This window comes from the organism of the source record quoted next, unplaced genomic scaffold (genome assembly GCF_019419815.1).
Source record: "Pyrus x bretschneideri cultivar Hongxiangsu unplaced genomic scaffold, Pyrus_bretschneideri_v1 Contig16, whole genome shotgun sequence".
NCBI classification, from domain to species: Eukaryota; Viridiplantae; Streptophyta; class Magnoliopsida; order Rosales; family Rosaceae; genus Pyrus; species Pyrus x bretschneideri.
In genome coordinates this window covers 5,034,309-5,058,351 of record NW_025999457.1, presented here as the reverse complement: position 1 = coordinate 5,058,351, position 24,043 = coordinate 5,034,309, and the positions used below count along the sequence as shown (strand labels likewise).

The 24,043-nt window shown below is 36.2% G+C and overlaps 3 protein-coding genes across 6 annotated transcripts; 1 reads left to right on the top strand and 2 right to left on the bottom strand.

Annotated features, from left to right (window-relative positions):
• The first annotated feature begins 6,263 nt into the window (after window positions 1–6,263).
• On the top strand, window positions 6,264–9,436 carry LOC103957804 (beta carbonic anhydrase 5, chloroplastic). Of its 4 annotated transcripts, XM_048581036.1 has the most exons (10): window positions 6,265–6,585; window positions 6,671–6,738; window positions 7,236–7,295; window positions 7,404–7,565; window positions 7,652–7,700; window positions 7,862–7,975; window positions 8,115–8,168; window positions 8,397–8,479; window positions 8,608–8,713; window positions 9,069–9,436. In XM_048581036.1, exons 1-10 carry the CDS (start codon window positions 6,490–6,492, stop codon window positions 9,270–9,272), a joined length of 996 nt encoding a protein of 331 aa, XP_048436993.1. In that variant the 5' UTR covers window positions 6,265–6,489; the 3' UTR covers window positions 9,273–9,436. The 4 variants fall into 4 exon arrangements, with proteins under 4 accessions (XP_018505525.1, XP_048436993.1, XP_048436992.1 ...); XM_018650009.2 differs by lacking the exon at window positions 7,236–7,295 and having other exon boundaries at window positions 6,264–6,585; window positions 8,611–8,713; XM_048581035.1 differs by lacking the exon at window positions 7,236–7,295 and having other exon boundaries at window positions 6,266–6,585; window positions 7,407–7,565.
• A 2,694-nt stretch (window positions 9,437–12,130) lies between these two features.
• LOC103957865 (PE-PGRS family protein PE_PGRS16) lies at window positions 12,131–12,523 on the bottom strand. Its single transcript, XM_009370088.3, has one exon. It carries the CDS (start codon window positions 12,521–12,523, stop codon window positions 12,131–12,133), a length of 393 nt encoding a protein of 130 aa, XP_009368363.3.
• Window positions 12,524–19,840: 7,317 nt separating this feature from the next.
• Window positions 19,841–23,281, bottom strand: LOC103957803 (root phototropism protein 3). Its single transcript, XM_009370019.3, has 5 exons — window positions 23,043–23,281; window positions 22,771–22,912; window positions 22,521–22,590; window positions 21,101–22,387; window positions 19,841–20,629 (listed from the first exon to the last, which is right to left on the bottom strand). Exons 2-5 carry the CDS (start codon window positions 22,881–22,883, stop codon window positions 20,078–20,080), a joined length of 2,022 nt encoding a protein of 673 aa, XP_009368294.1. The 5' UTR covers window positions 22,884–22,912; window positions 23,043–23,281; the 3' UTR covers window positions 19,841–20,077.
• Window positions 23,282–24,043: the final 762 nt, after the last annotated feature.

Below are 24,043 nucleotides of genomic sequence, written 5' to 3'. Positions count from 1 at the left end.
GTGTTCACCCTAGTACTTGCATTTATGCTGCGGTGGCCGGTTGGTATGGGTACGGCCGCAGTTATTGATGTTTGTAATTGTGGTGGGTGCACGTCCATTAAACGTTTGCTTTGGCATCATTGCCCATCATTCAGATGTAAGTCTCGTACCTGTAATTCTACACGTTACTTACTACAAAGCCGGTGTGGAGTCACGTCATGGAAACTCGGCTCCAGGAGGCTCTACAAATGGTTCTTCACAATAGAAAAAGGAACAACACTTGCAATCGTACTAAAATAGACCATCTTAGTTCTATGATCATGCGTTTAGATGAGTGAAATGAGTTTGGAATATGAACAAAACACACAACTTCTAAAATTACATGCCTAGTTATGTGTTTGAATTCACAAATAAAGAAATTTAAGAATTCGATGTGAAAACAGCACATCGCTAACATGGATCTTATTAGACTACTAATACTAGTATGCCGAGGACTCGGTGAGAGAGTTGAAAGGAACGGGAAGGCGGTGAAGGAGGTAGGACAATCCAAAATTGGGTTTGAGAGGGGCTTCCCAACTTAGGCCATCTCTAACCAAAGGTTGGTTAGATGGCTTATTTTAGCCCTCTGACCCTCCAAGAAAATAATATTTTAATGGACAGTGCATGGTCATATTTTTTACCATCTCCAACCGAGGGCCAAATGACCATAGGACTCGTTTTAGCCCTGTCACTAAAAATCATCTCTAACCGAGGGTTATAGGGCCAAACATAATTTATTATTTAAATTTAAAAATTACAAAAACTTAAATTTAAAAACTACAACTAAAATTTAAAAAATACAATTTATATATTTCAAGTCAAATGTGAGAGGTTTTATTTAGAGTATAAAAAAATAAAAATAAAAATAAAAAATAAAATAAAATAAAAAGAAAAAGAAAAGGGAAGTGGGGGGAGAGTCCCACATCGGCTGTGGGAGAAGTATAAAAAAAAAACACAAAAAATGGAAGTGGGTGGGAGTCCCACTTCGGCTGTGGGAGGGATTTGAGCAAGCTCTAAAGATAAAAAGAACACCCAAACATTCAACCAAACATACTTTCTGGGCCTATAATTAAACAAATTTTGTAAAAAAAAAAAAAATAATTGAAAAATAACGGCTAGCAGATCGTTGCTTTTTGAATTCTAGCCAGGCCCGGGGCTGACTGGCTGGCTCATTTGGGTTGCCCGGTTGGCCCTTTGGCCCTTTTTTGTCTAGTGGGGCCCACAAGCCCTCTGGCCTGACCCTCGGTTGGAGATGGTTTTAGGGTTATTTTCGGCCCTCTAGACCTCTCGATTGAAGATGGCCTTAGCATCTACTTATATGTATATTTTTTTAGTTTAGTTTTTGTCAAAGGGTAAAATAGGTTTTTACTTTTTGTTAAACAATGGATTTTGTTAGATTAAATATTAGATTAGCTACCAACAGAATTCAAACTCAAGTCATCATACAAGGGCTCAATTTGTTTTTACCACTATGGTAAAAGTCCTTTGCTAGGGTAAAGTAGGATTTAATAGCTCTAAAAAACTTTAGGTTCAAATAGTAAGCATTAGTTATACAAGTAAGTTTTCAATATTTTGGACTAATAAAGAGTGGTATTATATCCACCCCTCAACCCTCTTTTCACACCCACTTTTTAATAATAAATTTAATGTCATATTTGGCCATTTGTGAAATGACTTTTAAAACCCTAATAAAAATGAACCCTAATCTATTTTTTTAGCTAAAAAACATAAAAATAAAAGTGAAAGAACAATTTTTTATTTCTGAAGAAGAATATGAGAAGCCATGAACAATCCTATCGGAGAAGAATATGAGAAGCCATGAACAATCCCATCCAAGAAGAATATTACAAGCTTGAGCCACGCATCCAATCAATGTTAAAATTGGAAGCAAACAAAACTGAAAATTAGAAGAAAAGGGAATATCACAGCAACCCCTTCCCCCCACCCCCAAAACCACAAGCCAGAGCCACTCCCAAATCAAATTGACTTCTGATTGCAGCCATCCTCTTTTTTCTGCAACCCTAATCATTTTTCTTTCTCCATCTCAATCAAACTCAATTCAACTGAAATCGTCCTTGTCGGTATGTGAACAATTACAATTCCATCGAAGATGTTGTTGCTAGTTAATGTTTTCTCCTCCAAATTTCCATAGAGAGAAGGTCGGCTGGCAGTGAAAGAGGTTGTCGTCAAGTAAAGTTTGGTGGTGTCAAGCTCGGGTGGCTTTCTTATTCTCGGTTTTTATTTATTTTAATTTTTAGTGAAAATTAAATTAATGCAAGGACATTTTAGGAATATTAGGGGTGAGAAAATAGTGTTTTTATTTTTTAATTTCTTTATGCGGGGTGAAAATATAAGGTGGGTGAGGAAATAGGATTGTAAGGTGATTGTATCAGCTTTCCTAATAAATTGTTCGATTTTATATTCATTAGATTAGTAAGTAGGAAAAAATAATATTTCTTCAATTCAATCGTGACATGGTGTCCATATAGGCCTGGCATTCCTGACACGATCCGATAACCCGACACGACACGACACAAAATTAACAGGTGTTCGGGTTGACACGATAACAAATCGGGTCGTTATCGAGTAACCCGATAAGCACCTGTTAAGATAACGGGTTGGTTTGGGTATACACATGGGTAACACGATACCTAATAACCAAAATATTAATTTTATAATTTTATAACCCTAAAAAAATACTATAATAATTATATATATTAATTTAACAATTTTATACCCCTAAAAACTATAATAATTATATATATATATATATATATTAAATTAAATATTAAAAATTGGTGACCATTGGTTGGTTTAAATATACATACCATTCAATTTCTTAAGTGTTATATGTACAAAATAAATAAATTTAAATCTACTTAATATATATACACATACACACACACTATTGAACTTGATGGGATACGAATTCTACTAAACTAATTTCAATGATCCAACCATCATACTTGTTTGTATATACTTCGAGATCGCATCAGCAAAAAATCGCAAAAAACAAAAATTCAGAGGTCAAGTAACGGGACAAAACTTTTCGACGGTTATCAACGAAAAATCACGATTTAACGGTTATTTTAACTCTGATTTTGATGATTTTTTATAGCCACACTCCTTGACCCTGTATGAATACAATGAATAAACTCGATCTTCAATTTAAAATATTTACACTAGATTATACTTAATGAAAGTATGAATAAACTCTTAAGTGTTAGTGAATCTATTGTTTTGATGGGATACGCATTCTACGAAACTAGTTTCAACGATCCAACCGTCAAATATGTTTGTATATACTTTGAGATCGCATACACCAAAAATTACAAAAAACAAACATTCAGAGATCAAGTAACGGGACAAAACATTTCGACGGTTATCAACGAAAAATCACGATTTATTGGTTATTTTAACTCCAATTTTGATGGTTTTCTTCAGCTACACTCCTTGACCCTATATGAATACAATGAATGAACTTGATCTTCAATTTAAAATATTTACACTAGTGGATACCGCAAAATTTTATGTTATACTTAATGAAAGTATGAATAAACTCCTAAGTGTTAGTAAATCTATCGTTTTGATGGGATACGCATTCTATGAAACTAATTTCAACGATCCAACCGTCAAACTTGTTTGTATATGCTTCGAGATCACATACACTAAAAATTACAAAAAACAAACATTCAAAGATCAAGTAACGAGACAAAAAATTTCGATGGTTATCAACGAAAAATCACGATTTAACGGTTATTTTAATTCCGATTTTGATGATTTTTTATAGCTACACTCCTTGACCCTGTATGAATACAATGAATGAACTCGATCTTCAATTTAAAATATTTACACTAGTGGGAACCACAAAATCTTATGTTATACTTAATGAAAGTATGAATAAACTCTTAAGTGTTAGTGAATCTATTGTTTTAATGAGATACGCATTCTATGAAACTAGTTTCAATGATCCAACCGTTAAACATGTTTGTATATACTTCGAGATCGCATACACCAAAAATTGCAAAAAACAAACATTCAGAGATCAAGTAACGAGACAAAACTTTTCAACGGTTATCAACGAACAATCACAATTTAACAGTTATTTTAACTCCGATTTTGATGATTTTTTATAGCTACACTCCTTGACCCTATATGAATACAATGAATGAATTTGATATTCAATTTAAAATATTTACACTAGTGGATACCACAAAATCTTATGTTATACTTAAGGGTAAATTACACTTTCATACCTCAGGTTTGGGTTCTATTTCAATTCCTTACAACATCTTCAAAACATTTCACTTTCATACCTTAAGTACTATTTTATTTCAAAATAATACGTCCGTTACATTTTTCATCCATTGATCTGTTAAATGTTGAAATGGTTGCCACATATATGCCACGTGACTGCCAAATGTCTGCCATGTGGCAAATAAAATAATTTTTTAATTTTTTTTAAACCTGAATTTTCTCAAAAAAAAAAAAAAGTGAAAAAAAAAAAAATGAAACCCACTATAATTCCTCCCCCCCCCCCCCCCCCAAACGACCTACATCCCTAACCCAAAACCCAAAAAACCTGCTGCAGCAAGAAGAAGAAGAAGAAGAAGAGGAGGATGAGGAAGGAAGAAGAAGGAAAAAAAAAAAAAAAAAAAAAAAAAAAGACCTGCAGCAGCAGCAGGAGGAAGAAGAAGAAGAAGGAAAAAAAAAAACCCCAAACCCAATTCGTCCCCACCCCCCGGCCCCGGTGCCGTGTGACTTTCCCTCCTTCCCCGCCCCCCTCAGGTCAGGATCTCGTGATTTTCAGTATGGGTGGGTTTTGAAAATACTTTGAGTTTGAGATGATTTTTGGACTGGTTTTGTGGTAGATCCACCTAATCTCGGGTGAAATTTTTGTGGGTGATGGGGGATTTTTTGGAGGGGTGATGGGGGATGGGAGAAATGGGTGGCTCGAGTGGGACGAACTGGGGCTTTTTTTTTTTTTTTTCCTTCTCCCTCTTCTTCTTCTTGCAGGTTTTTGGGTTCTGGGTTAGGGTCGCTTGGGGGGGGGGGAAGGCACTAGTTTCAATCTTTTAATTTTTTTTTCTTTTTTTGAGAAAATTCAGGTTTTTAAAAAGAAATTTAAAAAATAATTTATTTGCCATGTGGCAGACATTTGGCAGCCACATGGCATATATGTGGCAGCCACGTCAGCATTTAACAGATCAATGGATGAAAAATGTAACAGAGGTATTATTTTGAAATAAAATAGTACTTAAGGTATGAAAGTGAAATGTTTTAAAGATGTTGTAAGTAATTGAAATAGACCCCAAACCTAAGGTATGAAAGTGTAATTTACCCTATACTTAATGAAAGTATAAATAAACTCTAAGTGTTAATGAATTTATTGTTTTGATGAGATAGGTATTTTACGAAACTAATTTCAACAATCCAACCGTCAAACTTGTTTGTGTATGCTTCAAGATCGTATACACCAAAAATCGCAAAAAAAAAAAAAAAAAATTTAAAGATTAAGTAACAGGACAAAATTTTTCGACGGTTATCAAAGAAAAATCACGATTTAACGGTTATTTTAACTTCGATTTTGATGATTTTGTACATCTACACTCCTTGACCCTATATGAATACCATGAATGAAATTGATCTTCAATTTAAAATATTCACACTAGTGGATACCACAAAATCTTATGTCATGATGATTGATGAAAATCGAGGATTTTGTAAAAGGAATAACCTGCAAGCTTTGAGTTCCATTATCAATGTTTAAACTTTTGAGAAAGGCTTCATAACCTTGAAAACAAAAACTCTTTCATTGTGCATATCCTTACACATTTAATATTTTGTAATAGATTAATAGTGTATAGATGTTTGTTTATTAGACTCTTATTTTTGAGTGTAGATGTAGTATTTAAACGAAAAATGTGTTTTAATGTTTTGAAGTAATATTTATGTGACAATGTGTGGTATGTGCAAATTTAAGAAAAAAAATATATTTTTCTTAACAGGTCATAACGGGTCGGGTCACTTTATCCCTGTTAAGGACCCGTTAAAATAACAGGTGTGACACGACACGACCCGTTAAGATAACAGGTGTTACACGAATACTACAAACACGACCCGTTTGCCATACCTATGTTCAAATATGTCATTTCCGGAAGGCAGTTGGGACAACATCAGGACTCAGGATATGTCCAAATATGTCATTTCCGGAAGACAGTTGGGACAACATCAGGACTCAGGAAGCAGCTACGTAGTGTCTGCGTGTGTGCAGAGCATAATAGTATAGAAGCTATAGATTTGATGTACTTTAACTTCGACTTCTCCGTCTTTGTGGGAGGCCGACAAATGTTTCTTGATCCGACCAACCAACTCACCCACTCCCTTCGTTTCCCTTCCATCCCTTTAAACGCTCTTTTCTCTGCAAACTGAAACCCCATTTCCCATCTCAGAGCTCTCTCTCTCCCTTCCATGGCTGTTCTCACGCCAACCTCTGTCTCAAAAGACTCAATCTCCAATTCCTCCTCCTCCTCGGATTTTCACAGAATCCCATTCAACACACGACCAGTAAACCCTCCTTTTCTCTCTCTTTTCCATTTCATTTATTCATTTGTTTCTTGGTTTTGTTTATTTGTTGTCATTTTTGCTGCAGATCTTTGGTTCTAAGCTGCAATCAGGAAAAATTCAGCCGACCCAATTAAGATTACTGACTACTTCCCAGTAAGATCCTGAATGCATCACCTTTCTGCTCATATTTTTATTATTTTTGTTATGTTTTCTTAATTGGTATATATGTTTCAGCCGAACCAATTCATGATCTAGTTATGTAATATTTTATTTTGAATCTTTTGCTTTATATCCTCTTTCCAAATATGTCCATTTGAGCTCCAAAATTTACTATTTTTTACTGATTTGAGAAAGGAAATGTAAATGACATTGAATTTCTGTCAGCTCCCATGAAATTTTTTAATTTTTAAATTTGTGTAAGAAAAAACAAATCCAGAATCATGGCTAAAGTTACTGGTATAATCTGGGAAAATTTGATTTTTGGCTTGGATGTTATTAACCATTCTTTTGGTTTAGTCAGTTGTTCATACCTCAGCTACAAATCCATGGACTGCTCCTCTATTAGTGAGATCAATTTGATGGATTTACTTAGATCTGTTGTGTGCCATCACAAAGATTCTAATTTTCTTTGTTTGATGGTTTGTATATAGGAGATGTTTACAATATAAGATTACGACTACATGCAACCTTCGGATTGATCTAAGAGATAAGAATGTCTCTATTTTTTTTTTAACTCGCTATCGGAGTAACCTGTTGAACTCAAAATCCCAAAGATAATTGGTTGGTGCTGAAATCCTTTCCGTTCGGCATATTTGCAGCAGTTGTCCAGGTTTGACTGTAAAGGCTTCAAGAGAGTCCTTAGGGATCACTGAACAACATAAAAACAACAAACTGGAGAGAGTAGCTGAAACTGATGATCGGAGCGAATTGTTTGAGGATATGAAACAACGGTTTCTTGACTTCAAAAAACATAAATACATGTAAGCGGCCAAGGACTCAGGTCTGAAGGTTGTTTAGTTTTAAGTAAAGTAATTCTGTTTCCTAATTTGGCTTTTATTATGAATAGGGAAAACTTGGAACATTATCAAAACCTTGCAAAGGGTCAAGCGCCAAAGGTTGTATAGTATATGTGTAGATTCTTTTTTCTTTTCAAATTTAGTTATTAACAGTTGATGTTCATAAGTATTACTAGGACATGTCGTTCATTTACTGTTTGCCTCAATCTGGTGTTGAGTGTCAGGGAGAATATGCGTGTGTACTGATGTTTCTAGAACAGTTCATGGTCATTTCTTGTGCAGATTCTAGGGTATGCCCCTCAACCATTCTGGGATTCCAACCGGGAGAAGCATTTATAGTGCGCAACATTGCGAATTTGGTGCCCTCCTTTGAGGTATACATTGTAAATCAAAGTTGAATTATTTTGCTCCATTTCTGATTTGTGGAAGGTTACGAAAAAGTGAACACTCACGAATCAAATGATATATTATTATCTACTACATTTGTTTTGTTATTTTTTTCTGTTTTTGCAGAGTGGACCCTCAGAAACAAATGCTGCATTGGAATTCTCTGTGAATTCTCTGAAAGTAAGTATTCTGGGAATAAATTCTAAAAGAAATTTCCAATTATTTCCTTGCTAGTCTTATCTGTTACAACCAAATCCCTATCTAAGTAATGGCTTTAAGGCTATAGAGTGGCAATAGAGAGGTACCACATGAAAAGTTGAGTCTCCCAGATTTAGTGCGATTCTTAATACAAAAGGGAAGCAAGGAAAGCTAGAAGGAAATAAATCCTTAACCGTAGTTATTTTGTAGGTCGAAAACATATTGGTTGTTGGTCACAGCTGCTGTGGAGGCATTCGTGCTCTTATGGGCATGGATGATGAAATAGAGAAAAGGTTCACTAAATTTCTTCTTGTGTACTTTTCAAGTTGTTGCATGTGGTCTTTGTGTATGGTTGCCTTTGATTTGTTTGTCCAAGTACAGTCGAGCTGTAGTTTTCACTTGCCAAAACTCTTTTATGCAGTAGCTTTATCCAAAATTGGGTTGTTGTTGGGAAGGATGCAAGGTCGTGGACAAAGGCTGCTGCCTCCACGCTCAGTTTTGACCAGCAGTGCAAACATTGTGAGAAGGTAACATTTTATATTTCTTATTTTCTTTTAAAGTAACGTAATTATTCTCCATTTGTATTTTTCTTCATTTCATCAGTATATGACTATAACCTAAATGAACGTCTAGTTTGTATATGTTGAAACTTGTATTAGCATTCTGTTTTACTGGTATATTAAATTCCTGATCCATTTATTTTAGTCGTAGTTGACCTTGTATGTATCTGGGAGTTAAACCAAATTCTTTTGAGGGCCATGCTTAGATTCTCCCACTGCGGCATAAATTTGGGTTGTAACTAATGTCGGGTGTCTTGTATTATAAAAGGATGCTCCAGATTCATAAAAAACGTTGCCCATATTGAATGACATCCTTGTGCAGGAATCAATCAACCGTTCCTTGTTGAACCTGCTCACGTATCCATGGATAGAAGAAAAAGTGAAGAAAGGTGTTCTTGCTGTACATGGTGGTTATTATGACTTTGTTGACTGTTCATTTGAGAAATGGACGCTCGATTATAAGGAAGGCAACTTGAAGGAGAAACATGGCAGAATTTCAGTCAAAAATCATTTGTTTTGGTCCTGATTTCATCCGTGGCCTTGTACGATCTAATTCATCCAATAAATTATTTAAATACATGTTTTGAACGGTGATTAAGCTAAGGACAATTCGAAAAATAATCTAGAATGATTTGGTTTGTATTGAAATAACAAAAATAAAACAATGTGTATAATTTTTTGTGTTTTTCATCTGACTGAGTTGATGCTCTTTGTTTTGCTTTATTTTCTTTTCTTTTGGGCCAAGAAACTGCCAAACTCTTTTGATCAGTGATTCAGTAGTTATCCAAAGTTAAGTTCCGAAAATTAAATTTAACGCAACTCTGTGAATGGGAGGTGTTAAGCGTTTTATCATTCTGGCATTGAGCTATTTTTTTGCAGGAAGCAATTTGAAGACATCGATCGTATGATTAGGTGCAAGATGTAACTTAAATTTAGGTCGGACAATTAGCGAGAGTTCTCTACTAAGTGTGGAGCATGAAGTTAAGAACACCAAGAAGAACCATTTCTTGTTGACCTACGTGACCAAGTCAATGTATCACTTGCTGTTATTCAGTTTGGTGATTGCTGGTGCAGACTCTAGCCTTTCTGTGATTCTCAGAGCTCAGGTATGAACTTGCATAAGCTATCAAAGTTACAAAATGAATTTTCAAGTATTTACTGTTTACTAAGTTCAACAATGCGTCAATGCCTGATGACTCCTTCCATAATTCTGTCGCTATATTTCAAACTCGTGTCTGCGTTCTGTTTATACTTGTATATTCGATCTCCAGATTAATTGTGTGCTGTCTCCTTTCTTCTGCCTTGACAGAAGGGAAACTGTTTCCCCAACTGATTAGCACAAGGTTCTGCAGAAGAGAAACCATTTTCATTGTTCTTCATTTCACTGCTATGCTATCATGATCAGAGTTACCAACATGAAATTAAAGGCAGTACTTTGTACTAAGTTCAATGTCGCTTGACGCGAAGAGAGAAAGAGAGAGAGAGAGAGAGAGAGAGAGAGAGCGAGATTCAAGTTGAATCAAGGTTTTGGTTTGCAGATTGAGGACGGAAGGGGAAAGAGAAAAACTTGTGCGAGCTCTAAAGTCTAAGGCTTTCATATGATATGGGAATAATGAAATTATGAGTAGGGAGTCATTAGAGTTGGTTTAATATTTGAGGATAGAGTTCCAGTTATGACCGTTACAAAACTTGGAAGACAAGTAGCTCTCCACCGCCTTACTAATTCATGTAATCTCTGTTCATTAAATTGGTGGAATTAAATAATCAAAGTGAAATACCTTTGAGTCATAGCGTTGGTTCAAACCCCATCGGCTCCTTAATCTAAAATTTAATTTAACAAATCTATTGTCTGACAAAAAAAAAAAAAAAAATAATTAAAGCGAAATACCTTTCCCGTGTGCTTCGTTGTGTTTGGTTCACATTTTTTACTACAGTTGGTCATAAGGCCATTTTTGTCATTGTATATGTTCTTTCACGAAACTCATGTAGTTCATCGGGGAGAGATTTGTTAGTGTACCAGGAATACAGTGTGGTATATCAAGTGTAATAATATAGTCGATTGGAAACTTGAAAACAAAAATTTCCAACAAATTGTACTATGACATACCAAACCGTTATAAATGCACACTAAAAAATAGTGGAGAGGCGTAGGTGCTGCCGACGGCCGTTCTTATATTTGATGGGTATGATTCTCTGGATTATATTCCGCAGTAAGATAGACAATTTGTTAGGGTTGACTGAAATGCAATGGAATGATGCGTAGAAGGATGAGAATTGTATGATATAGAGAAAGAAGCATGAGTGGTACAGAAATTTTGCGGAGGCATGTTAATGTGCAAAATTGGGCGTGAAAATTATGTTTGGGTGTGGTCGATATATTTGTGAATGAAGGTCAATCTAGCCGTGATTTGTCATGTGTCCAACTACATTGGTATTTTGTGAAGGAAGCTGCTATTTATACATTTTTACTTTCTACACTCTTATTAATTTTTTGCTATTGATCTTTTTCAATTTATTTAATCCGACGATCGAAAATTAAGAGACGTGTGTAAGAAGTAAAAATGAATATGTGGATAACATTGCCCTTTGAATCCAAGTAATTGTACGAAATCGAAGTAATTGTAAGAAGGCAATGATAAATGGAATTGTTGTGTGGAAGTGATGAGAATCTACATTTAACTGGATGCAAGTAGATTTTGCTGTTACAACTAAATTTAACTGGATACAAATTGTGTAACAGTTGGTTATAAATATTAATGGTAGGTGAATAAGCATTGGTTTGTCATCTATAAGATCGAAGTAATACTTTCACTTATAAATAAAAAGTAATATTATTAAATCGTAGTATTAAGCGATAAATGTGAACAAAATTTTGAATTCAATATGAATTTATAAAAGAATGCAATATATAAGTCAAGATTTGATTCCATGATTGTCAAATAGATGCCGTAGTAGCTAAACTAGATAACCTAATAACTCCACTTTTTACCGCGGAAGAAATAATCTTACGTTGTATGCAATATATATCTTTAAACTAGACGAGCACGTAGTGAGTCATAATTGGCTATATATAGCCAACCGCAACCGAAGCCAACAACTTAAGATACCGACTCTATCTCATTGACGAGTAGTGGACAAGAAGGTGAACTAATTAACAACTCAAATATGCATGGGGCATCATGTCAAGTTTTTCCTAACCATATTTGAGCAAACCAACAACAACACAACCATAGAAAAAAAATAAATATAATATATATGTTTCCTTGGCTATATATACATGCACAAACTCATCATCAACATTAACTCAACTGGTCATATAGACTTAGTTACTCATTCGAATTACTTCCAAACCTTTTAGATCGATCAGTTTGAATCAATGGCCAATTACAAGCACTGCTTCTTTGCTGCCATCTTGTTCATTATCCTGTGTTCTTCAAGCATCCATGTCTCCGTAGCGGCTCGCAATCTTCTCCAGACGACTGCACCGTCTTTGCCTAAACCTGGCACAACACTGCCACCTTTCCTTCCTCTGCCACAACCCACATTGCCTAACTTGCCAAACTTGCCAAACTTGCCAATACCATCTCTACCTAATCCCACCGGCGGCGGCTCCACACAGCTGCCTCCACTTCCCAATTTCCCTACTACAATCCCTAAGGTTACACTGCCTCCACTGCCACCAAACTTTCCCACAGTACTCCCAACCATTATCCCTACCGTAATTCCCTCTTTCCCATTTTTCTCTCCACCACCTTCAGCCCGTAAACCGTAAGTCATGCATATATGTTCGCACATGCAGACGCAGCAACGCTAGCTGACTAGCTACTGTTGGATTGGATCTTCATTTTCTCTTTTTATTAATATGCTTTTGTTTATGCACGGTATTGGTTAAGTATTTCTATCATTATAATATGTACTGTATGCTTTGATATGCTTTATGTCCAATGAAGCTTGATTTGGTGTGTTGTTATACATATACATATTTCAAGTTCATTTGTGCTTTGTTTTTATAATGTGAAATCGAACCTATAACCTAATTTGTTTTCTTCATATACTTCGCCATGCGAAAATTAAGTTTATGTAAATTTCTGATATCTTATTCCTATCTACAGGTGGAAGTATCTCTACTAATTAATAAAACACTCATTCTCAACTAAAACTCCATGAAATTACCAATTTAACGCTCTAATTAAAACATAACATGAATAAGAAATATGGGCATAAATGTAATTTCACACAACCAAATTTTGTTGTTTTTTTTTTCAAAGTCTCACCTACATGTAATCTTAACATATCTCTAATTATAAAAAAAAAAAAAAAAACATCCCACTCCCACGTTCTCTATCACTCCCTTCCTCTCTCCTTCTATTTCAAAAACAAAAATAAAAAATTTTCTCACACATTTTGTGTGTGTCCATATGCTAGTATATATACAAGAGGACTTTACAGGTCATTATAAATATAATAGGATACCTAATTTCCATGAAATTATAAAAGTGAGTTGTAGAGCGCTTTACTTGAAACTGTTTTCGTTAGGCCATCTCCAATCAAAGGTTGGCCAGGGGGCTCGTTTTAGCCCTCTAGCTTTCCAAGATATTAATATTTTAATGAATAGTACATGACCATATTTGCCTCCATCTCCAATCGAGGGCCAAAGGACCATAGGGCTCGTTTAGCCCTGTTACAAAAAACCGTCTCCAACCGAGGGCCAAACATAATTTATTATTTAAATTTAAAAACTACAACAACTTAAATCTAAAAACTACAACAACTTAAATTTAAAAAAGGGTAAAAATTATGTGAGAAATGGTGTAGGATTGGCTTAGGTATTTATAGGAAAAAATGGGGAATTTTTTAAAAAAATTTAAAAAAAATTTGGCTCAAAAAAAAGAAAAAATAGATGACAATATTGTCGGATATATCCGACACTAAAGTATTAATAATGCAAAATCCAACCTGGCCCGGGGCTAGCTGGATTGGGCCAGCCGGTTAGCCCTTTGGCCCTTTCAGATTCCGTGGGGCCCACAAGTCCTTTGGCCTAACCCTCGGTTGGAGACGGTTTTCAGGTTATTTGCGGCCCTCTAGACCCTTTGGTTGGAGATGACCTTAGGATATTAGCCAGTTGGTCTTTTGATTCACAAACTGAATTGAACAATCTAATCTTCCCGCTTCTCTTAAATGAAATATATGACCACCTTAACATGCTTAGTACGGGACTAAATTATGAGCAATGTTATTTGCAATTTTATTGTCGCCATATGGATTCACCACACAATCAGAAACCCAATTTTGTGACAAACCTCCCTAGCCACAAAAGTTTACAAAGTCCCTTAGTCATTTCTTTATATTCAACTTCCACACTAAGATAGAACAACCACTTTTAACCACTAAAATTAAGTAGAATAACTTGGAAAATTAAAATGAAAACCGAGACAATGAACTTCTTATAATTGGATAAACCAAGAGGGACAATGATAATAAATAGATAACTGCCAACTACAAAGTTTTCAATGCAACTGTTTGGACACGATTTTTTTCACTATCGACCGGTCAATGTGATTTTTAATAATTTTTCTAGATATTATGGTTTTAATAATCATGGTTTTATCTGAGGAGTTATTGAAAATTATCTTAAAATTGAATGGATAATTAAAGAGTCTTGGAGATTGAGATGCTATCGGGTTTTAGAATATCAAGATAAGGCTTGACTGACCATGGGGAAATTATCCTGGTAGTCTGATGAGCAAATTATCAAGAAAAGGTCGAATGTCAAGATAATATTGAAGATTATTTCAAAAGTTGGTGTCTACGTGGAATATAGGTCTAGTAGCAAATTGCATTAAGATAACAAAAGTTGGATTGGTTATGAGGAAATTGGAGGTGATTTCGAGTATATCGAGATAATATTCCAAGGAGTTGTAACGCCGTCAGACCATGCAGTACGAGGACTTGATGCGTTGTAATGCCGTCAGACTCTGCAGTACGACTTGGGCATCAAACAATTTGTCTCTACAAATATACAAGGATTTGCAGTGTAAAGAGGTCTCAACTCAATATACAAATCAGCGCTTTACATAAATTATCTTATTTTTCTGAGAAAAATACTAAGTAGTTAAACGAAGTATTTCAGAGGCAACAGTTTGTCTTAGGAGTCTTAACAGTTTAGTTAAACAAGTTTCCCAAGTTCGACTAATTATATATCTCACGTCTTTGGCAAAAAGTTTTTGGCCGAACAAGGTCACTTCATTAGCCTTCTCGGCAAAGTGGAGTGTTTTTACGATTGGATGCTCCCAAGTTATATTCAGAGTTCGACATACCGTGACGGCCGAACTACTTTTACAATAAGGACGCTTATTTCCTTTGAGTACTTTTGTCCCTATAGATACCATTTCGACGACCTATACTCTTACCAATATAGTCAAGTGACAGACCTATACTCTTACCAATATAGTCAAGGTTGCCGAACCCGGTGCACAAGATCCAAAGCTTCATAGTGAGTTGCATAACCTTGTCTTCAAGTTATACAATTCAAAACCTACCGTGTTCATTTCTCGACCGAAATCGCTCAAGTCAGGAGTCAAAAGCACATTTGACCACATGCATTACATTCAAACTATTCGCCCAATCGAGTTCGGTAGCAAACCGATACGCCTACATTAGCAATTAACCGCCTAAAAATGTAATTAGCTCCTTAATTATTTCAGCATGTACACCAAGTAGTCTCTGTGATTTATAGGGTCAACAGGAACGGTGTGCAAATTATTGGTACTTTTGCTGCTGCTATTCTTAAATTTGACCGAAACCTGCATCTGACATATGTGTCTTACTCATTTACACCCACATCAGAATATTACAGCATTAAAAACCAAATATAAATTCGATGGTACCCCATCAAACTACCAAACCTTTACTCCATTTTTTTCGCTGGGGGGGGGGGGGGTCCAAATTAAAACCACTAGGTTTCAACCATTCGTATATAAATTCACCATCTCCTGGGTTTTCTTTACCTCAAGTTAACCTTGTTGAGTTTCCTCGTGAATTAGCTAATTCGAGCTCACTCCCTTTGGTTTGGTTCCACATCACAAGTCTAAAATGGCATATAACTGGAAGTGGTTGTTTGTCACTTCTATCCTCTTCACATTATTAATTTCTTCAGCCTTGGGCGGCGCCGCCCCTCGAAAACTCTTAGCACCAACCTTTCCTTATAATGAGCCCAATATTAATATTCCAAACCTCAACTTTCCACCTGAGCCACCCACACTCAACTTTCCACCTCTGCTACCCACACTCAACTCTCCTCCTCTGCCACCCACAATCGACCTTCCTTTTCTGCCACCCACACCACTTTGGCCAGAATACAGGTTGCCTCCCCCTATTACTTCACTTCCAGATTTCCCTCCACTTCTCACTTTCCCCATCGTCTCTCCACCTTCAATTACCACTACCACCCCAACCACCCCTTAATTAAAACCATCAATATATACACACATAAATAATATATATATATATATATTATGTATATGTCTTTTATATTTTATAAGTTGGCATCTGCCAATATATCTTGGCACTAACTTGCTATTGTATGATATTATTATAGTTTCCAAATGCAGTTTAATAAAGGTGGATTCATTGGATCCCTCTAGCTAGATCTGTTTTGGGGACCTCAATCGTTTGGTGTTGCAGTGTTGATAGAATGTTATTAGTCAATTGAGCTACAAGTATTTTGCAGGCAACTTTAGTCATTTATCAATATAATTTGTGTAAACCGAAGAAAAATTGAATAATTTTGTAATGATCAATTTCCATATAATATTGTGGTGTGGTGTATCCTTGCTCTTGCTCAATTATAAGAAAATCTTTCGATGCTATACCAATTACCGGCTATGGCCCATTGCTCCAAACATTTGGCATTTCACCTTTCTATTATGAAAATGTTAATTGAGCGATATTCTAATTTAATTTAAATTAAATTATGTAAAGAGCTATTTGAATTTGGAATGAAGATGAAAAGTAACTGCTCTAGCCAACTTGACTACACATTTCTAAAGCGCTAAAACGACACTAAAACTAGAGCTCAATAGTATCAGTATAAACATCAACCGTGCAAACCGACGCTAAAACCGGAAATCCTACCATTCCTCTCCTACCAAAAATGTTCATGTACGGAGGAAATATCTATTTACGTTCGCTTATAAAACGTGCCAACAGCACAGCAAGGAAAAGTTTCATCTCTTCTTTCATCCCATTCATCTCTTTCCCATGGCACCAGCTCCTGAACCTCGGCCACCTTTTCTTCTCAACGGCAGCAGCAGAACCACCTCTTCCTCGGCGAGCCGGTCTTCTTTGCACTTGTATTTGGCGTACCCTTCAAATCAAATTGTACTTGCACTGCTACGTGGTATGAACAAACACAAAAATCATGCATTCTGGAATAACATATATTTAAATATCATGAGAATGCTCGTTTGAATTTGGTCGCATCCATGTAGGATAGTACCAGTTTTGAGTTCAAACTTAGCAGTTCCTTTTGCAGCTTCTCACCAACAGCAGAACCTCCTAGACACATTGTGAGAAGAACAATCACTAAGTGAGCACCAACAAGTCAGATGGTCAACCAGAATAGTTAGAATCCAGAAGGAATCTACCTTGCGTTACAACCCTAATAACATAATTTAATTCATTGCCGAGTAAGTTTCAATATGAATTAATATTGGAGATTAATGTAGACATTGTGATTTGATCTTCTAAAGATATCAATCTTGTAGTTGGTGTCTTGTAATAAAAGTAAGATTGAAAAAGTCATTGGTTTTATGTGATTATGATACCTAATTGATAAGCTAAAAAAATAGGATTCGGGATTCTTTTATGGACGGAACCTCAATGTCTTTGCCTTAGCCAGCATAAATACTAAGGTCCCTGCAAACCCTAGATACACAATAGACGCTTCCCATAAAGTAGTTGTGAGTTAGGTGCTTTGTAAAAGGCTTTGGTGTTGCTACAACCTACATCCTCTTCGCTTGGTCTCCAATGGTTAGCCAACTCTTTTGTTTGTGTTTTAATTGTATAACCATATAAGGTTTACACCTTTCCTTTCTACTATTTTAGAATCCTAGATACCATGGAACATGCCCTCCGTTTCTTATGGGGTAAAACATGTTAGCATACGCCAATTTTATTTTACAGCATAACAATGATAGAGCTTTCTGTTCCAGAAACATCTTAAGGCAACACCTTTTCACAAAATACAGTGCAGAACAAAATGGCCATTTATGGTTGTGAAAAATTGCCTTAAACTAAAGCAGTCCCAGCAAAATGATGACAGAAAAAATTACCCCAGTCCTCTGTATCTGACGAATTTTCATCTTCACTCTGAACCAAAGTGTCATCATTGTTCTCCCCAGTCACAGCATCAGATGGTTCTAAAAGAGCAGCAGTCCGCTTCTTAGCGGCCTTTATCATTCCAGGAGTAGTGACAAAATCCGCATCACGTACAATCCTTGTTTTGCTTCCTTCTTTGTATGTTTTTGTCAGAGCTGCTTTGACAGCAGGCAGTATGCCATCTAGCGGATTTCGATGCCCCTGGTACATAGCTTATCAATGAGAAAACTAGGAAAATTGTGGAGCAGTATAGCAACAAACAAGCCTGCACCAAGGGGCAAGGGTTACCTCATATTTGGATAACTCCACAATAGTATCACAGTCATCCTGACTGATGGAGTAAGTATTCATGAACTCCACAGCTTCCTGCACAGCTTCATCCTGATAATTTGTTTTTACACAGAAGATGGATTTACGACTGATCATTAACCCAATTGTTTTACATATTTTGCGCACCTTGATCAAAAATAGAAAACAATAAGGTTCAAGGAATATGTAACAGAGAGATCATAATCAAAGGGCAAACAATATTGTTTACAGCTGTTTCATTAATAGTTTTACACTTAAACAAATAAAGTCTAAGGATTAGTAGAGAGATTGTAATCTAAATGCATTAGATTCATGAGACATTTTTCTCTCAAACACATATCTTGAATGTTCCTGGTCATAGGATTATTAATTGAGCATTGACAATCCGCTAAGATACGTAGCTTTCTCACTTGTGAGAATGACTAGCCTCGAGTCATTGGTGCGAAAGGCACCAAGTATGTAGATGCTCTATAGAGAATGAATTCACTGAACGTGTTTAAAGGAGAATTCTTATATGGAAGTCTTCATTGACATGTCAAATAAGTAACTCCAAAATTGCAATAATGCAATTAGTCCTTAAATATGAGACACCACAGTTTTGGTGACATCTTTGATCATTTAACGATGCGTCATAACTCTAGGGTTTTTTCCACGCATTGTTGGGATCTTAGACTTTACGACATGTAAGTGTACAACAAGGGATGTCTACCTTCGATAAAGAAGGAGAATACTATAAGATATGATTCAGAAATCTCTGTGTAGAGTATTGATATAATTAAGAGTCCTAAATTATAAGGAAAACTAACGAAAAGTCCAAAAAAAACTTTAGTTTTAATGAAAAATTACAAATAAAGGTGTAGTGAATAATACCAGAGAAAGGTAAAAATGTGGTTTTTCGCTAAAAGTGAATAGTACCATGAGTGTTTCGTCAAAACTCCCTAAATTATATTCATTATCAATTATATGAACTTTGATGTCCACATTAGGTGTTTGACATAAACTCTTGCTCTAGATAAGGACACTATTGCATTGCAATTTGAACTTAATTGGTTCTTCGACTTAATAGTCCCCCGCTTGTTTTACTTTTCTTTTTTAATTCGTATTATTAATAAAATCTAGTAGAGGGAGACGGGCGGGGAGTTTTTGGGTGCAACGGTCCTTTTTCTTTTGGGAGAGGGTTGATGTCTTGCACACGATTGTTGACGAAGAGGTAATCTCAACTGTCTCTACAACAAATTAAAAAAAAAAGTGTGAAAAAATTTAAATTAAAACAAAAAAGAAAAAAGTGGTGAATTATCTATGTTGTTAGCATATAATATCATTTGCAACAATAATTAAATCAATCAAGAGATGCACTCTCTCTGAATTCGGGTAATTCAGCCTGTTCCTTCCCCATTGAAAAAGGAAAAACAAACAGATATTAGCATTGACACAAGAAGAAAACAATCCCATAATACAATCAAATTTCAGTGATAATGATGTTCATCAGCTAGGCTCTGGGAACAATTGCTACAGAAAAGAGATCTCCAATTCCTGTTGAAATAAATGAAAAAAAGAAAAACCCTCAAACAATTAAAGAAAACCTTTGGAACACATAGTCAAACATGTAGATGTAAATCTCTTTCGTTCAATCATTTCTTATTTTCAGGAGATGGAATTTCTCCACCTCCTAGGTGTCTTTCTACTCAGATGATCTGCAGCCGTTGTGTGCTCCGGCCCGATGTTCTGGTTCTCTAGATTTGTGTTCTTTGTGAGTTTGCTTAGTTTCTTCCACCCACTGCTCCATGCTGATGTCTGTTTGTGCTTTGACATCTTATCAAACTGTCTCTGCAAATTCTCCATGTCATGCTGGAGCTCTAGGTACTTAGCTTTCACACTCTCCAGTTCAAATTTCACCGTGTTAATGTCTTTTTTAGCGGCAGCCCATCCTTCTTGGAATGACTGCGGGGTCCCTTCCAGCAGTGTTTTTCGATTGGAAACCATTGGCTGATACTGAGAGTCTCCAGCTTCTTTGAGGGAGTTTGTGGCTAATGCATTGCTTATTTTAACTTGTTCAGAGAAAAGGACTTGCACTACCACTCTCAGTGGGAGCCTTTCATTTTGGGCAGCATGCATACAGGCATCAATTGATAGCTTTTGGCAATCCATCACCCGGCAAAGCCTCTTCCTTTCGTGCTCAGAAAGTGTTGGATGCGCCTGTTAAATTGATAAAGTGATGAGAAATCTTAATCTGAAGCAATTCATCAACAAAAATGGCGTAATGATTTATGAGAAAAAACTAAAATAATTTCCCAATGATTGTTCATGAATTATATAAACCAGTGGAAAATGATATTGTTGAGTTGTGCTTTCAACTCATGATCACAAAAGCTGACTTGCAGTGCTCGCTGTACATATCGGTAGAACTCATAATCATTCACCTCTGAAAATGTAAACTTACTAGCTAATTAGCAATAAAGAGTTCAAATATTCAAATCAATAACGCTCTCCCATAGTTATGCAAGCTAAGAACAAGCATACATCCATTGTTCAAAGGCCACTAATAAGATTGTTCTCTGCACTAAAAAATGTGAGTGATACATTTCTCTATGTAGCAAACTTTCTATCTATTTTTTCCCCTTCATTGTATATTCAAAACGTGCATGTAATTTCGGGAGGAGGAGGTACCTTAAGATAGGAATCGATTGCTCTATAAAGTCCATCATCACAGATCCTTGCAGATTCGGGCAAAGCTTCTGCCAGCACCTGAAACTTTGTTAGGGAGAGGCTTCTATCTCTGGACACCTCTGTAAGATAACTATCGACAAGCCTAGCTACCCTCATCTTAGCATTTGGCCCGGTACCCCTTTGAGGGTCATCATAGTGCTTCCCAGGAAAAGATTGTGGGCTTGGACTCGAAATTTCTGTCTGTTCCTGAATCAGAAAGTGCTCCAGAAGCCTTTGAACAAGATCCACGTCGTACATAGTTTCACATTTATTGTACGAAGGAATAAGAAGATCCGCCAATGTAGCCTGTTCGAACTGCATTCCCACCCGTTTTTCCAACTCAGTAACCAAAGCAGGTGCTACTTTCAACATGTTTGCCATTCTCAAAAGCCGAAGCAGGAAGCTGCACGATACACTATCCTTCTGTGGTGGAATTATGCTGATAAGGCTCTCAATGATCATCCTTTGATTTTTGGCCAGAACATTTGAAGGCTCATCTTTATTTCCTGCCACAATCATATGAAGTCCACCTTTCCAACTACTGCCACTATTACTTGTACTATTGCTGCTGTTGCTTCCTTCATCTGCGGCACCCGTTCCTTCGTTGATCAAACCTGGAAGCCACTTAGATGCGTAGTGCATAATTGAAGCTCCAATCAGTTCAAATCTCATCCCCTTTACCTTAATTGCGGTGATAACCCTGACAAAGTGATCAATCCTAAGAATTGAAACATCTTCAAACCACCAATCGGGAGGGACCTGCTGGCTTCTACTTGGACTTGAGTCCTTCATGTCACCCCAGTTTGGGCTAGAAACTTTTGTTGGCTTTCCGGTGTATGCCCATCTTATCCCTTTCGGATTAGCACAAGCTTTCCAGGCAATAGACTCGCTGCATCTTCGGACAATTTGAAGGTTTTCTGCCCACGGTGACAGCTTCTCACAGCTCTTCAACACAACAATGGAGTCTCTCCACGAGGACAAAACCACATAGCTAAGAAATGCCTCGGTTTTGAAAATAAGGTTGCCTTCTTCCAAGTCCTCTGTCATTTCAAGGTACTCTGCAGCACATCTCAGGCCTGAAATATTTGCTGCTGTTAGGTCAACTGCAATTCCATAGCAGAATTTCGCAGCTAGCTCGAAGGCCTCCGGTCCACCAGGAACATCATCCAAAACCATCTTACTCAAGTCCGGGTCGCGTAATTCATACATAACTCTGTTGATCTTTCCACTCCTAGAAAGCAGGGGATACTTGGACAACACAGACACAAAATTTCATTGCCTCAATATTTACCAGGAACAAAATTATTAGACAAGAAAGAATTCAGGGGTTTGAATGAAGTGAAGTTTTAAGCATTTGTGCAATAGAATTAGCATACTTTACCTTGTGCAAGTGAAAATTGACATCCCCAACTTGAACCAGCAGGTCACTTGGGATATCAGTTGCAACATACCTATTAATTTAAACAAACAAACAAACAAACCCACTAAATAATTTAATCAACTTTTCTAATTGATATCCTATCAAATTTATGCAAAACAAAGCATGCATGATGGACGATTAACATCTCGCTTAATCAGACTTTAATTAATTAATTAATTAATGTAATAATCTGAGAGTTCGTAGTACATACCAAGAGTTGCCTTTGAGCTCAAAGCCATCAGTCTTAACACTCTGCTTGGTTGAACTCAGAACTCCATTCCCATAATCTCTTCCTCCAACCAACTCAGTCTCAGAATCCCACATGATTTTGAAGAAATCCCGGAAAATTTAAGCTGGAATTTTCTCGGGAAAGTGGCAACAAATAGGAGCAGTGAAAGTGAGAGAGCAGAAGAAAGCAGAAAGCAGATAGATAGCGCAGTGAAAACTGAGACTAAAAAGGGAAGAGAGAATGGTCTCACTCACATGGGGTGCTTGGAATTATGTTCAATTGTCGGCTTCTTAAGAGGTTTGCAAGAGTTGTTACAGGCTGTGGTGTAATGGGCATAGTAGGTACTGTTTTGGATCACTCAGTCTCCTTTCTTTGCTTTTCTCTGATTGTTTAGTTGGTTCTCTTCTCCCTACGCGCACTGCACAAAGAACTTCGGAGATTCAGTTTCTTACCTTCCATTATTCTCTGTTTACTCTCATTTCCATTTTTCTATTCTGTCAAACGGAATTGATTACGTACACCTCTTCTATTTTTTTCCGGGTTCACCTCTAATGCTACATCAATCATTCAGTCGTACGAGTTTTATGAAAGATTTAATTGTTGAATGATCTATTAAATCTTAATATAAGATTTAAGCAGTTAATTTTTCCGATCACTCATTAGTACGTATGATAAAAAAAAATTTATTTACCCACACGACTGTTTATTTTTGTCATTTGATTTTCTTTTAATTTATATAATTTAGAATGACAAACATAAATAAGTGTGGATGACATGACATAAAAAAAAAAGTTATGTGTAGAAATCACTTCCTTTTCCAAAGTAAAATAAATATATGTAGCTTGATTGCACAAGAAGATATATTGTGTGAGTCTCGTTGATTAATGAAATAGGTAGTTAACAAATGGAGCTAATTTCAACATTTGAGAAATAAGTATGACAACAACAACGACAACAACAAGAAGTCTTATCTTATTAAATAGAGTCAACTATATGAATCCTAGAATGCTATTATGCTTGGTTTTGTGCCAAGTCTTCTGTTAGCTCCAAGTGCTCCATGTCTTTTCTTAGAGTCTCTTTTCAAGTCTTACTAGATCTTTCTCTACCTCTTTTACCCTGAGCTTTTTTCTCATAATCGCATCTTCTAACCAAAGGCTCTGTAGGTCTTTGGTTTATAGGTCCAAATCACCTTAATTGATTTTCTCTCATCTTATCTACAATTGCGACTACTTCTACTTTACCTCGGATATCCTCG